The sequence below is a fragment of the Thamnophis sirtalis genome, unplaced genomic scaffold (genome assembly GCF_051295495.1).
Source record: "Thamnophis sirtalis isolate CommonGarterSnake01/CBP01778 unplaced genomic scaffold, rThaSir2_p1.2 scaffold_15, whole genome shotgun sequence".
Classification (NCBI taxonomy): domain Eukaryota; kingdom Metazoa; phylum Chordata; class Lepidosauria; order Squamata; family Natricidae; genus Thamnophis; species Thamnophis sirtalis.
Window position 1 is genome coordinate 43,740,258 of NW_028261395.1, and position 16,142 is coordinate 43,756,399.

Consider the following 16,142-nt stretch of genomic DNA (forward strand, 5'->3'; position numbering starts at 1 on the left):
AGCTTCCGACAAGCAAAATCAAAGGGGGAAGCCAGATTCACTTAACGACCACACAGTTCTCTTAATAACTGCAGCAATTCGCTTAACTGTGGCACAACAGGTCATAAAATGAGGTATCACTCACTTAACAGCTTGCTTAGCAATTTTACAATTGCTTAGCAGAAATTATGGGCTCAACTGTGGTCATAAGTCGAGGACTCCCTACAGTAGAGCCTAACCCTTATGCAAAGGCGAGATCGAGCCTCCTCTCCATCCAACGTATGCAGCCGAAGAAACAGTCGATGAGATTTGCATTTATTAGAGGATTCCAATTTCATTGCTACTATTATACAAGATATGCATTGCTCCAGCCCAATCTTTCCATATTCCAGCTGTTCAGTTCGTGTCCCACCCCCTCCCCAATAAAGCGACCAACCGAAATAAAGTTAAGATTTTATACTGGCACATAGAAACGATCTCTTTTGTGGAAAACATTCTTCGTATAATTAAAACCCTACTTATAACCATTCAAGTAAGGTAGCCAGAGTGGAAGGGAAAAGGGGGAAGGGGGAAAAAGAGGAGAGGGGATTAAAAACAAATCTTGATCTTTTCAGTCTTAAATAAACCAGGCTCAAGGAAGAGAAGTTCTTTCTTTTTTCTTTTCCCCCCTCAAGTTTTTCTCAGCAGAGTTCATTTGCGTCCCTCTATAGAAACCCCCTCCCTTGCGCCGCAAATAATAATAATAATAATATCAATAAAATAAAAATACAGTGGGCCGAAGGAAATTAAAACAGCAACGAGAAAGTGAGTTGGATTGGACGTTGGCTTTCCCAAAGGGAGGGGGGAAATGTCCCGTTGAGTCAAAACTAAACATGCCTCTTTCGTCTGCGGTAAGGCCTGGAGGAAATGGGTTTGTTCGTCTGAATTGGTTTTTTTTTTTTTTTTAATAAAAGCAGACTGTGTGCAGAAAAGTCCTCCCGCTTTTCTCTTCAAATTCTTGTAATAGCTCATCTATCTCATTTTCCATATCTTCCGTGTGTTGTATCTGCAGAAAGGAAAGGGGGGAGGAACACACACATTTAATTACTTTACACTGGAGAACAAATGTTTTCTTCAACTTCCCCCCTCCAAAATATACAGAGATAGTAATTGTCAGGGGTGGGATTCAGCCAGTTCGGACTGGTTTGGGTGAACCGGATATTAATTTTAATCTGGTTTGCTGAACCGATAGTTACAAGTACAGGCCGACCCCTCCCCTCCCCTCCCCGGAGTCTCCACACAGCCCATTTTGGATGCCAGGTAAGTGCAGGGTCAGCGCAGAGGCCAAAGATGTTTTCCGTGGTCATGTGGCCGGCATGACTCAATGCTGAAGGCGCACGGAACGCTGTTACCCTCCCACCAAAAGGTGGTTCCTATTTTTTCTCCTTGCATTTTTTATATGCTTTCAAACTAGGTTGACAGAAGCTGGGACAAGTCACGGGAGCTCACTCCGTTATGAGGCGCTAGGGATTCGAACCGCCAACCTTTCTGATTGACAAGCTCAGCGTCTTAGCCACTGAGCCACCATGTCTCCTTTGCTCTATGCCTTTTCCTTCCTTCCTTCCTTCCTTCCTTCCTTCCTTCCTTCCTTCCTTCCTTCCTTCCTTCCTTCCTTCCTTCCTTCCTTTCGATAATTCATTCAGATTTTATTCGAAGGGTGGGGGAAGAGGCTTTTAAAAAAAAGTATGAATGGTGTTTTGGGACTAGATATCAATCCCCAAGTTTCCTTCCGTACGCCACCCCAATTAAAATACAGCTGGTGCTGTGTGCACATGTTCCGCCCTTGGTGGAAGGCACTGAGCCAAGCCAGATGGAGGGGATGGGAGATGTAGTCCAATGTATATATTGCAATAGGGTTAGGCTAAATAAGCAAGGTGTGGTATCAGAAACCAGCCTAGGAATTTCCGCAACAGGGTGTTTGGACTTACACATTGGCACAGCTCGCAGATAAGGAAAGCACCCAGAGTTGCCTCTTCGTGATTATCTTGAATATCGACATTTATTACGTGTACAGGCTGACATGTTTCCTGTTCTCTAGAATTTAAATCTTAAGAAGACAGAGAGGGGAAAAAAAAGGTTAAAGAAAATGAAAAACAAAACCGCTTTTCTGTTTTACTGCAGCCATATTTAGGTATGTGCTTGGTCCCCAGGATTCAAATTCTGAACCCAACGAATAAAAATCCCCCAAATCTGCAAATTTTATATATGCCTGGTTTGAATAATTTAAGGAGGTTGGGAAAATAGAGACGGATATATATATCAAAGCAAAAGGCAAACCGTCCCTTTTTTGTTTCTGAGGGAGCCCCTTCAAATATCTACGTGGAACATCATGAGAGCTAGAAACCTGCATTCAAAACTTTAAAGATGTAAAGACACCCGGGTGGGTAGAATTCAACCCCCAGCCCCCAAGCTTCCTTCCATACACTGCCCCACTTAATTAGTAGAACTAATTCTACTTTATGGTAAGATTACATTAACAGAATCTTGCCAATCTGAAAGCCCACTCCCTTGCCCCCTTTATAGTTGAAGAAACTAGAGGGGGTTCCTTCTTTGATGTTTTCCACACCCCAATTTTTTCCTGTGGGCTCAGATGCCTCTTATCTGACTGATCCTTGGCTAGGTCTTGTTCTGACCTAGGCTTCCTGAGACAGTAAAAAGCACACACTTAGTTCCAAACACCCTCTTTTTATTTCATTATGGTCATTCACAGCCCGTAATGAGTCACAAATAGTTTGTAAAGAGTCTGACAGTAGTCTGTCAAAGTCTTTCAGGATAAGGCTGATAAGCACCCACCTTTACTTCCCTTGAAACACTGCTAAAGACCTAACTGGCAATTAGCCTTGTAATTAGCCACACGGAGCACAGAGTCCAAAATGGAGCTTCAGACTTTCAACTGACCAGAACGAACAAAGTTGTTTCCTGCAAAGGCTCACGTGCCTTTGCTCCTCCTTTATGTCTTATGGGAGGGGCCAATCATCTCCAAGCCTTACTCTTGAATCGCCCCTTTTGTTTTAACTGTTCTTGCCTTCTGACAGCTCCCCCTGTTCCTCTGCCTTGCTGATGTCAGACTCCGGAGGCAGCACATAACTCCCAGATGGCTCTGGTCTCCTCTGCCTCTGATAGCCTCATCAGAGCCTTCCCGACTCCAGGACTGTCCCATGTTCCTCTCCAACTTCCTGTCTGACTCTCTTGCTAGCTCCGCAGGCTGCCGGTGGACCACAACAGGTCTCTTCCCTCTCACCCAAGGTCACTTGCACACAGCATTATAAAGCCCCCCCCCCCCCCAGCTTGCAAATCCAACCCATCCACTCTTGAACCTCCCCAAGGCCAGGCCTCACCTTCTATCACTTGATCATAAACTCTTTCTTCGCACGTTAAGATCAAATCGAAGACGTCTTTGCAATTCTGGAATCTTTCCGGGCGGGGCTTAATCCGTTTGTTTCGGTCCAACATGTGCAAAATCCCATTCTGTGTATAGCTGAAGCAATCAGGGTTAAGGAACTCAACAAAAGTGGAACGGAACTGATCTTTTTGTCACTGCGAACAGGACTCAGCTGGGGATCAGTGACCCAGAAGGAGAGGGAAAAAAACAGAACTTTCAAATGAGTTCAAAACTAAGGAGCCTTTTGCCCCTGGAAATAAAACCAAACCTTCCCAAGCCTCAATATCATTTTAGAAATACAGGACAGACTTTTAATCTTCTGGGTAGTTAGAAAACTGGGAGCTGTATGGTTGGATGGAAAACCCAGGCTATAAATCAAATAAATAACAATTAGGAAAATAACAATTTCCCATAGTGTTTCATCAACTAGATGACTGTGTTGTTAAACTGGGATAATTTGCAACGATCTGTTAAAAAGCTTTAATATTAACATTTAGGCATTTTTATCTCAAGGCAGAAACTTTTCTATTGGTGAATAAGCTTGGCTGGAATAATGGGATAACAGGTGTCTTTGCTTCATTCATCCATCCACCCAACGAAGGCAATATTTAAATGGGGGAAAAAAATTGGATGACAGCACCTCAATTCTAGCCTTTTTTGGTTTCACAAAGCTACAGATCTGCTAATTATAAAACGGAGGTGGTATTTTTTTCAACCCGGTGTGATTTTATTGTTTTTTGCCCTTTTATTCTGCTGAACATTCTCTGCGTCATCTACTGATTCTTTGGTTTGAAACTTGTTTGTTGTTCCCAAACACCAAGGACTTGAGATCCGCTGATTTTTCTAGGAATGGCTGCCAAATAGTCGTAGAAATCAAGGCTGAAAATCAACTCGGCTTTTGTCAGTTTTCACCCAATTCTAGGAATAAACTCAAAAAGATCCCAGAATGACCTATGTGGGGATTTCAACCAGTCTTGGCTGAGGACACATCTACAACCCCAAATAGCAAAACCACATTTCTGCTACAACCCAGAAGATTGATTAGGTGAAAGCCACAATTACAGATAGTTATGGAGTGTAGATACTTATGGAGACATAAGTTGAAGACTCAACACCAGCCCAACGTCTTCCCAGAGTTATTGACAATGTCAGCCCAGATCTACCAACCATTTGATAGGAGAACAGAACACTTGATTGAAGCTGGAAACCACCCTACACACCTTGAGTGCAATTCTATAATGCTTTTCTTACTTGCGTTGAACAGCCCACATTTGTTGAGGGACAAGCTTTGCCAACACACTAGGTCTATTGAGCAAGGTTCACAAACCTATAAACAAAACCCAAGTGGACGAGATAAGATCTGAGAGCAGAAGTCAAGTGACTTCCAAAAACTCAAGAGCGACCCCAGCTTGGCATGTCATTTGAAAGGCTGCTGCCCCCGCTAGGCCAGTTTGAGAGGTGTACTGCGCTGAAATAATTCAATCAAATTTGCAAGGGCAAAAACAAGAGGAAAGGAGCAGATTTTATGCAGAGATGGGAAATAATGTGGATTATTAATTCCAGGACCTGCTTGGCCAAGAAACTAAGGTACGATTCAATGTCGAAGGACCAGGAAGAGACAGGATAGCAGTGTTCCAATATTTGAGGGGATGCCTTAGAGAGGAGGGGGGGTCAAGCTATTTTTCAAAGTACCCGAAGGCCAGACAAGGAAGAATAGATGGAAACTGATCAAGGAGAGATTCAACCTGGAAATAAGGAGGAACTTTCTGACAGTGAGAACAATCAACCAGTGGAACAGAAGTTGCCTTCAGAAGTTGTGGGAGATTCATCACTTGAGACTTTCAAGAGACTGGTCTGCCATTTGTCAGAAATGGTGTAGGGTCTCCTGCTTGAACAGGGAGTTGAACTAGATGACTTATAAGGTCCCTTCCAACTCTTGTTAATCTGTTAAATCTACCTACCTCACAATAGAAGGTCTACGTCTTGTGGTTTGAAGGACTGTGGTTACTAAATAAATGTCTCAATTGTACTACAACCACAACCGCCTCCTCTCCATAATATGCTAGTATGATATGTCTTGTACACAAAACAGAAACAGTATATTTTCTCTTCCATCCTCATAACATCCCTGTCTTGGGCATGGGACTTCAAACAAGCAAGTAAAGAAATGGGGAATGTGCTGGAACAAAAGGAAGAGTTGAAGAAATTGACCTAGCGAGGGACAAGAGTTGGGAGAAATGAACAGCGCAGACAAAAACAAATTGTTTCTCACAATTTGGAAGATTGGTCGGTTGGACGACCAACCTTGGAAGGTTGGTCGTCCCACGATGCTGGATGGAAGTAGCGGATGGGTCACGTTACTGGCTTGCAGGGCATGTTTTTGTATGAAAGACCTTGTAGAAGATGGTGTGATGGTGGCCATCTCAGGTAGCTTTCCAGCACAGAAGATGGAAGACTATCAATACTTGCTAGTCAAGATGGTTAGATGATGGTTAGAAAGATGGTTATATCTGGTTTCTCCAAAACCAGAAATGCTAGATCCTTCAGGTTGCTGAGAAACAGGATGGGTCTTCAGACAAGAACTGGGAGGATTCCCACAACCGTCCAACCTCATATATTGCTGGACTAAGGCCTCATGAGAATCTGCGCATCATTCACTGCTACATGAGACGTGCCTGAGTAGACAAGGAGGGCATCCCCAGGCTCTCATTGTGCCAAAAGCACAAATTCCCAGTAGCTACAGAGGGAATTTTTAGAAAATTAATCTGACTTCCTTATTCCCTAAGGAACCGCAGATATCGCTGCTCTGACAAGATCTGATGAATGTTTTATACATTCGTACAGTGTCCCGGAGGCCTGGTTCAGAGGATGGCATCAAGAGGGAGTTGCTTGAAGGCCCAATTTGCTGAAGGGCTAGCTTCACATGACTCATCAAGTCACAAAGCTTGGTTTAACCTCACGTTTGCTGGGTTTATGAAACGTAGTAAGCCAAAATACAAAACAAGCTAGCACCTGGCATTGTGGATCCAACCAGTGTCTAAAAAGTGGCTCTCGCGTTCAACTTCTTCGCATCTACAGCCAACACTGAAATCCAAGGCTAGACTTATCTTACTTGTGCTTTCCAGTGGCCTATGTCCATCTCCGAAGAGAACTAACGCAACAGAGAACTTCTGTCCTCATTGTTGGTGTCTCAAAGGAGGAACTTTACAAGCCAGGCAGTCAGGAGAATGGGTGGAGAAACCTGAATCCCCTTCTTCCACAAGTGCTTTCTCTTCTACTTTGGATCTCCCATCTACTTTTCCTCTGCTGTCCTTGCCTTCTTCCTTTTTCAAAGAGGAGCAACGCTTTGGAACTGTCCCACCTTTTGAGGTGGGCTCCAAGCTTACCTTGGTTGATCTTGTGCTCTCAATCGCAGCGCCAAACCCTCCCAAGTCATTTCTCCTCAGTTCCAGGGATGGTGAGGATGAAGATTAGGTCACATCTCAAAACGATTAAACATTCATTTCTCCAACAGAAATAAACGGGATCGAGTTGATCCCACCAACCTTGCTTAAAATGATGAATAACTGCCCTCTGACACCAGAGACAGATTTGGTCCAGAACCTCCAGTTCTTAGCTGGTTATTTTTATTAAATTTATAGAGCCAAGCAAATCTTGAGTGGCAAACAAGATCGAAGAATGCCAGAACATCCAAAGAAAACGACGAGGCAATAAAACACACACCACACTGGAGCAAAAGGCCAAAGGTCCAACAATTATGTCACAAACACATCTCGCCACCTATCGCTACCCTCAAAGCTGCTAGGTGGATCTAAGTAGGGAATCCTGTAGTGTGGTGCACAACTTATGTGGGAGGTGGAAACATCCCGTAACAGCCCCTCAAAATTCACTCCTTGCAGCTACCCATTGAAAGCATTTCTGCAATTGAAGGAAGATGGAAGTTTCAAACATCTGGTAGACTGTTGTCTCTGAAAAGTCTCCAAGCAAAGCAGGAACGGGAGGGCTATTGCTGGAAATCCTCTTCACCCGTCCCAACTGCCAGTTTCCCCTGCTGGTGATTAACATCACCTATATCAGGGGTCTCCACTAAAGGGACCACTAAATTCATAATTTTAAATCCCACGGATCACTAACATGATCTGCCTAATGACTGACTGGGTGGGCGTGGCTAGGTGGTCATGTGATTGAGTGGACATGGCCAACTTGATGTCACTCACGTTGAGGAGTGCCTCGATGGCTTCTACTCACCCCTCCCCTCCCAGCCACTCCTTGTCTGCCTGGAGTCCTTTGGGCCCCAATAGGAAGCTAAGCAGCCACCAGGAAAAAGAGTTGGCAAAACAGCTCAGTTCAAATTGGATCTGACCAAGGAGGAGGCTCAGCAGAAGCACCTCACTGAGGAGCATAGGCTTCCCAAGCAGAGGGAAGACCTGCAGGAGTGCAAGGCCAGGTGCCAACGCCTGGAGGCTCAGCGGGCTGAGATGGTCAGCCAGTTCCAGGCCATGATAACATTCCCACTGGAACAAGGCCCTCCGGCTCTTCTCTACCAGCGGCTCTTCCCTCCAGCCTTCACCCAAAGCCCCGCACCAGGAGGCCAAAGCAGACCCCAAGTCGGAATTTCTGCCCCCCTCTGACCCATACAAAAGACTCCAAAGGGGAGACTCTGCAGCTACACAAACGTTCATTGCACGTATCTGTCTCAGGGGCCGTAGTTTGAAGAACCCTGATTTAATGCAATATAAAAAACGCAAATAATTTTTCTGCAAACCACCAGTTGGTGACTGCTGTCCTAGCTGATGTCTTGGATCCAATAACTGTTTGCAGGAGGAGAATTCCACAGCAAACAAGGGTGATGCCACGAAGAGTAAGAGTGGACAAGGATACACGAATGTCACCCCTGTATGCCCCCCCCCAAAAAGAAAGGAACTGAAGAAAGCCCGCTCTTCCTACGAGATGCCAAAGGCCCACGCAGGAAATATGTACCAACTGACTTGCGTGGGAGAATCCCAATAGATAAAATGAACTGAAAAGGTAACCGATGTCACAATGTAACATAGGAGACCACAAAAGCTGTCACTCCGGTGCTTCCACAGGACACACCGAGAAAGGGGGGGGGGGGCATCAAGGTAGAAAGGAGAAGCACCTTCTAAGGTCAGACAATATCAAAGCTACTGTGTTTCCCCAAAAATAAGACAGGGTCTGACCCCCCCACAAAAATAAGCACTAGGCCTTATTTTCGGATTGGGCTTATTATCAAGGGAGGTCTTATTTTCAGGGAAACGGGGATAATAGAGAAGGAGAAATGCAATTGTACACACACACACACACACACACACACACACCGAAAGTGAAGATCGAGATCTTGAGGGGAAATCCAAAGGAATGCTACATGGATATTTCAGCAGTTAGAAGATTAGAGCAAACCTAACATCTAACCTAAAATATGGAAATCCTTCTGTCATGCTTTGGCCCTTTTTCTGTTTAAAAAAAAATGACTTGGTGCGAACTACTGAAGAGATGAGGCACCAAATGCCTTGGACCTCAACCTCCATCAGCTGCAGCCAGTCTTATCAATGGCAAAGCAGCCAGGGAGCAGCGGTCCAAAAATATCCCCGAGGACAATTTCAAAGGTGTTGTTTTTTCCCCCCCAAAATGCAACTGGATTTCCTTTGTTGTTCCTTGAAGACGTTTTCGCTTCTCATCCAAGAAGCTTCATGAGCTGGGAACCATTGAAGCTTCTTGGATGAGAAGGGAAACATCTTGAAGGAAAAAACAAAGGAAGTCCGGTTGCCTTTTTTTGGGGGGGGGGGAACACCTTTGAGATAACCATGATCTGGATAACCAAGCATGTGCATTAGCGTGGCAGGTTGCCAAGTCTGTTAGAAGGGATGGTTGTGAAAATCACGTCCATAGATCACGATTGTTGTAGAACCCAAGGTCAAGCTGCCAGGAGGAGGAGGAGGAATGAGATAAAACATTCAGAAGAATTTATCAACATTTCAGCAAGGACCCCGTCAGGGTCACTTGCCAAATTTGGAAGGGAGCCTGTGGAAATTTGCTTTTAATATTTGTTTCCTTCCTATCGTCTTATTTTGCTTGTCCTCATCAACTCCTTATGGACTGGCACTCATCATGGTTGGCCCTTTCTCAACCTGCCAGATGGAAAATCAAAGCTCCCTCTCCAATCACTGCTTTTTCTGTGGTTTTTTCCGCTCTTGTACAGGTTCTTCCTACATTCCAAATCCTCTTTGCCAGCAGGGGCGATGGCCATCCAAGTTTCTCCTCTCAGGAAAACTGACGTGAGATGGGATTTTTCTCAAGAAAAACCTGTGGGTTTCGCGGGCTTCGGAAAGACCGCAAGAGGATGAATCGTTTCCCACCCACCCCAAAAATCCCAAGACCCCCTTCTCTCAATCCTTTCACGATGATTTGAGACAACCTAGACCTGCTCTTAACCATCCCAGTGCCCCCTGGGGGTGAACTTGGCATTGGCTGAGCCTGATAGGATTTGAAGTCCAACAGAACATACCTAGAGTACTGCATTCAGTTTTGGTCACACTATAAAAAAGATGTTGAGACTCTAGAAAAAGTGCAGAGAAGAGCAACAAAGATTACTAGGGGACTGGAGACTAATATATATGAAGAACGGTTGCAGGAATTGGGCATGGCTAGTCTAGTGAAGAGAAGGACCAGGGGAGACAGGATAGCATTTCCCAATATTTGAGAGGCTGCCACAGAGGGGTGGGGGTCAAGCTATTTTCCAAAGCCCCTGAAGGCCCGACAAGGAATAATGGATGGAAACTGAACAAGGAGAGATTCAACCTGGAAATAAGGAGAATTTTTCTGATAGTGAGAACAATCAACCTATGGAACAGAAGTTGCATTCGGAAGTTGTGGGAGCTTCATCCCTGGAGACTTTCAAGAAGAAATTGGACTGCCATGTGAGAAATGGTGTAGGGTCTCCTGCTTGGGCAGGGGGTTGGACTAGATGACCTATAAGGCCCCTTCCAACCCTATCAATCTGTTAAACACATCAGAAAGATCTGTCAGGAGAAACAAGAGGGGTCGCATTAAGGGTTTTTGACTTGCCAAGCCGGGGCAAGGAAGGATGGCAGGATGAAAAGGCAGATGAACACGTCATAGCTGAGTTTTGCCCGCCCAGAATCCATAGTGGAGAAAGCCATTGAATTCAGGGAGACTGGAAAGGAAAGAAAAATGTGGTTGAATTCTGTTTTCTCAATTATTTTTTTCTTTTATTTGAAAATGGCCGTTCAAACCATGTGCGTTCTTAAATAGGTGAAAACAAAGCCTTACTAATATGGTGGCTCAGCCGGCCTAAGCCTTTCTTCCAGATATATCACTTTTTTTTTTTTGTAAAAAAAAACAAAAACAAAACCTGTCCGTGCCTCTTTTGTTTCCCTTGGAGAAGGGTGTCAACAATCCCTTCTCTGCTACTGAGCTTTGGGTAAAAGCCAGGGAATTTGCCCCAAAGGCTAAGCTTCCGTTCTGTCTTTCCTCTACGTCTAGAAATAAAAAAATGCTCACTTTTTGTACTGTACCTGGCTGTTAATTCTACCCAAATGTGTACTTGAAACCATCCCAGTTCTTTTTCTCTGACTTGAATCTTGCTTCTCTTGTTTCCAACTATAAGCCCACCCCGCGTGGGAGGCTGTGCTCTCTCTCCCTTACGTCTGGTTAAGGAGGAGGAAATAAAAACAAGAAAATAAAGGTTTAAACTCGTTCCTCCGTAGGCCCCGAGTCCTAATTCCAAAGCGATTAGCAAAATCCAGTAGGATTCTGCTCTTCTGGATTGCAGCTTTCTATGGAAGCTACTTGAGGGCAAGGACCAAGGCCAAAGGGCACCGAAAAGGCTGAAAAGGCTCCGATATCAAGGGAGCAACAATTAAGTCTTGTTTGTTTTCCCAGACTTTTTAAATCTAACTTTTCCTCTCTCTCCTAAAACAGAGTGATTTAAGCCTTGATTGCTCTTTAATGGTTGTCTTTGTCCAAGGCTGGCTCGGCTGCTTCTAAAATCTTCCATGTTTTGCATGATTCACTAACTTACAGATAGGCCTCAATTTAACGGCCATCATTCATTTAGTGATTGCTTGCGGTTAAAGGTTCCCCTTGCACATACATGATAGTCGTTCCCAACTCTAGGGGGCAGAGCTAATCTCCGTTTCAAAGCCGAAGAGCCAGCACTGTCTGAAGACATCTCCGTGGTCATGTGACTGGCATGACTCAACTCCCGAAGGAGCACGGAGCGCTGTTCCCTTCCCACCAAAGGTGGTTCCTATTTTTCTACTTGCATTTTTTACCTGCTTTTGAACTGCTAGGTTGGCAGAAGCTGGGACAAGTCATGGGAGCTCACTGTTACACGGCGCTAGGGATTCGAACCGCCAAACTGCTGACCTCTCTGATCGACAAGCTCAGGGTCTTAGCTACTGAGCCACCGCTTGAGGTTATGGCTGCTTAAAAAAGCAATTTGTGATCGATCCTCAAAACAATAGTCTTAGTGTCCCTATGGTCACATCATCGCGATTTGGGTGCTTGGCAAATGACACAGGTTTTTTTATGGCAATTGCAGCATCCTTGGGGAGGAAGTTAAGTCTCTAATGTGGCCGTAACTCAAGGACTTCCTGTAAAACAGAAGAGCGGGATTCGTGCAAGAAGCTACACAAAAGCATCAGGGTTGTTCTGGAATTGAGGGTGGGAACTAAACCCAACTACTGGAACGTATTTCCTTCCAGGGCAAACGGCGTCAGGAGCTAGGCTTCTCACGAGCTGGACTTCAATTCCGTGACTAACACGCCTGCAGGGCAGCAGGTTGAAGGAGGCTGGTGAGAGAAAACTGGCTATGTCTCCCCAACAGATGGACAGTCAAGGTGGAACGATTATTCCAAGATCCCCAGAAGTCCTGAATGTTCCAACACTGGAGGTATTCAAGAAGAGACTGGACAACCATCTTTCTGGTTTCCTGCCTGAGCAGCAGATTGGACTAGAAGACCTTCAAGGTCCCTTCCAACTCTGTCATTCTAGCCCATTGATGGGGAACGTTTTTGGCACCGAGTGCCCAAACCGGATTGTGCGGGCATGGGCATCGGAAACCAAAAGACCAGCTGGCTGGCATGTACATGCCATTTTGGGGGAAATTTTCAGGCTGTTTTTTCCCAGAAAATGGGCCAAAAATGGCCCGGAAAACGGTGCCCATAAAGACCAGCTGGCCAACACACATGTGCATACTGGAAACCAGAAGAGCAGCTGGCGATGGCACACGTGCCACTAGTTCGCCATCACGGTTCTAGTCTACCTTCCAAGTATGGAGTACCTGACTACTTCAAAGCACCTTCCATTTGGCTCAGGGTCATCTCTGGTCTCAAAAGCTCCTGTCATCTCTTTGTCCATGGATAATGGCAACTGAACTCAAAAGCAGCGCAGAACTCTTCCTCCCATCAGGCTGAACTTGCCTGGGACCACGTCTGACATCTTCACCAGAACTTGGGTCTTCTCCCAGGCCACACTGTAAGCTGACCTAGGCCGGGAGGAACATACCCCGTTGGTACCCTTCAGACCCCACCATTCTAGAAACTCAATCCAACACTGTCCATGCTAAGCTTGGCAAGATGAGATGCAGCACCTTTCTAAGTCTACTGCACAAATCCAGGGATTAAATGAGGCCTCCTGCTTGTGTAATGATTTCTGTGGGGATGATTAATAAAAGGGTGGACGGTTCTGGAAAACCAGTCATGAAAATATCCTTTCCACCCCCGTGTAGGAAAGTACACGTGTTCTCCAACATTGAATGAGTCCAGTGGCCAGATCAACCAAGCAGGAAGAAGCGACACGTGGCTTTCAGATTTTAAACCCCAGCTGACACGGGTTGTCATCCCAGAAATACAGAGCCATGCCATACCTAGTTAAAGGGATTTGTCAATTCCCTGCAAAAAAAACCCACCTATGTCTCCTGACCTAGATGAAATTATTTTAAAAAGCTATCTTTGATGATGAAAGCTATTTTAATTTTTGGCTATATATTCTGGCTGCTCCGCTGAGCAACTTTTCTTTTTTTGCAAAATATGCCGCTCTGCAGGCCTCTCTTCAGCCCAATGGTGCAGGATATACTTTTGGGTTGAATGGGCAAATCCAAATTTTAGGAAGTGTCTTTTTTTGTTTTCCTGGCAGCTTTTAAAATCAGCTGATATTTTTACATCCCAGTGAATGTAAACACCTAGAGATTGTTTAAATCCATTCTATCACGCAGTTTGAGAAAGACTTGAGAAATGACAAACACAATCTCAAGAGAAAGGTTTTCCATTCTCGAGGCTAAAATCGGAATTGCTGAAGTTGCAGATCTAAGTGAAAAAGGGAATCTCTTAAATCAGAATTTAAACTCATTAATGAATTTATGTAGGACAATTTAAAGAAGGAATTCCGGAATCCAATGGTCATTTTTGCAATGCCAATTTTGATCCTGGGCGGGTGATCCCAAATGGGAAAATAACCTGCAAATGTCTTAATGAAGGGAGCAGCCTCTGTCTCATCTGAGAGCTGAAAAAAAGCCATTTGTGTTGCTCTTGTTATGTATACATTTAAATCCTGTGTGATATGAGGGAGCAGAGGTCCATTTTAAAAAAAATGTTGCAATCACCGATCAGGAGTGGTCAAATCTGGGCTAATATCTGCATCTGCTCACTCTACCTCATAATAGTCCTTACAACTTTCCTCCCCATTGACTGCTATCAGGTCACAGGTTTGTGTGAAAGGTGGCCAAAGGAATAGTTTTGTCAAACGCTAGGGAAATCAGGAGATAATCAAGCAGCGCTACAAGAATCTGAACTAACAAACAAAATTAGTGAGAGTTTAGAAGGAATTCAAGGCATATAAACCTCTTGTGGGCACGCAGTGCCTCAAGGCTGATGGCATGTTTCACCCCTCCCTCCCTCAATCTCACTGGTGATCTCCTACAAAGTTTTCTGAGCTTTCCATTTCTTCCCTAAAACATGTCCGCCTTTCTCAATACTTCATTCTTGATGAATACTCTTTTCTTTTAAAGAAAGTGATCTGTTTGGAGCTATTTAGGAATTAAAAAGACTTCCCAACCAACCAACTACTCCAGCAAACGTAAAAGAAGGGCTTTGTCCTAACCTTGCCTGTCAAGGTCCTCTTAATTTCCAAGGACTACCGATGATCAGGGGAATCTTCCCTAAAATTTCAGGACTTCTGTCAACCCAGATCTTCCTAGAGAAGGGAAATGAAAGGGTTGCGTGGTGCTGCTGGTTTCCAGGGGTTGGTGGGTGGGTGGGAATACACGTTTTTGCCATTCTAAGCAGCTTTTTTTTTTTTACCTTACTGTCTCGGGTGGTCCTGGTCGTGATGCTTCCTGTCTGGGTAGCCTGGGCGATTTCTTGATTGACCATGCGGACTGGAAGGGGAAGCAGGGAAAGAAGCCAAACCCTCACCATAAATTATCCACCATGGCCTGGAAGGTTCCCCCCCTTGAGTCAAAGCAGTGGGCCAACACTCCTTTTACACACGGGGAGGGAGGGTACCACTTCCTCTCCATGGAATTAAGAGTCTGCTGCTTCAGCCTTCAGGGTCTGAAGGAGCCGCTATCGCGGTCTGAAAGCAAGCAGAGAAAGGAAGCAGGCCCAAAGACCGCCCAACATCGTCCATTGGTGGCCTTCTACTCCAGTAAAGTCCTCCATCTTAAAAGCAGGTTGGCCCAAGATGCTGTCTCAGTCCCTTTAGGTTTTTGTGGCTGTTCGGATTCAGCTAAACTCCCCACTCCCCCCACAAAAAACCCGAGCTTAAAAAGGGGTCTCTCCCACAGCATTTGACCATCAGTGCAGGACTTCGCAGTTGCTGCCCTCCAGGTGTCTTCTGCAACACCTTAGGGACTTAGTCTGCATTGCCCCCTTTGCTTGGACATCGGGCGGACTCCTCTAGAGAACTACCCAAACCAAAATAAAAAGCAACCCCAAGAGAATGGACTGGAAGGGGGGACCCAAAGGCATTTTTTTTAATGGTGTTTGAGTGCTCAGTACAAACAAATCATTTCACAAGAGTGCCAGCTGTCGGTAGATCTTCCGAAGGTGCTATTTTAAAGGGGAGAGGGGGGAATTGATAGGATCTCATCCTATTAAGGCTGCAACAAGCATAGCCCCCATTATACCCAGGACATAGGGGGCCCATCTTTCTCCCCTAATGCTTTTGCGTGCTACTTCTCACTGAGAGGTTAAGTCTGCAGTTTGGAGGCAACAAGGGGTGGGGAGGTATCACGTCAGGCTACTGGTGGAAGTTTATAGGACGGAAGGCTTCTTGCCCAAAGCAAACTTAATGTGGAAAATACTCACATTAAGGAAAAGGATTCCCGCCTGGTCTTGCTGGGAGAGAGCTAGACATATTAAGAGAGGCACAATGTGTAAGGTAAAGGTAAAGGTTCCCCTTGCACATAGGTGCTAATCATTCCCCACTCTAGGGGGCGGTGCTCATCTCTGTTTCAAAGCCAAAGAGTCAGCAGTCCGAAGACGTCTCTGTATTCATGTGGCCGGCATGACTCTTAACGCCAAAGGTCCCCGGAACGTTGTTCCCTTCCTACCAAAGTTGTTTCCTATTTTTCTACTTGCATTTTTAACGTGCTTTCGGACGGCTAGGTTGTTAGAAGCTGGGACAAGTAACGGGAGCTCACTGTGTTATGCAGTGCTAGGGATTTGAACCGCGGCAGCTCAGTGGCCAAGACACTGAG

At 45.2% G+C, this 16,142-nt stretch overlaps 1 protein-coding gene across 1 annotated transcript in view; it reads right to left on the reverse strand.

The window, feature by feature from the left end:
• Positions 1–273: 273 nt before the first annotated feature.
• SSU72 (SSU72 homolog, RNA polymerase II CTD phosphatase) overlaps positions 274–16,142 on the reverse strand; it is a 41,845-nt gene continuing 25,976 nt past the window's right edge. The window contains exons 3-5 of the mRNA XM_087702151.1: positions 3,357–3,496; positions 1,947–2,065; positions 274–1,024 (exon numbers count right to left, since the gene is read on the reverse strand). Of these exons, the coding sequence (XP_087558277.1) occupies positions 923–1,024; positions 1,947–2,065; positions 3,357–3,496 (361 nt within the window). The 3' untranslated portion in view covers positions 274–922. The remainder of the gene's footprint in view (positions 1,025–1,946; positions 2,066–3,356; positions 3,497–16,142) is intronic.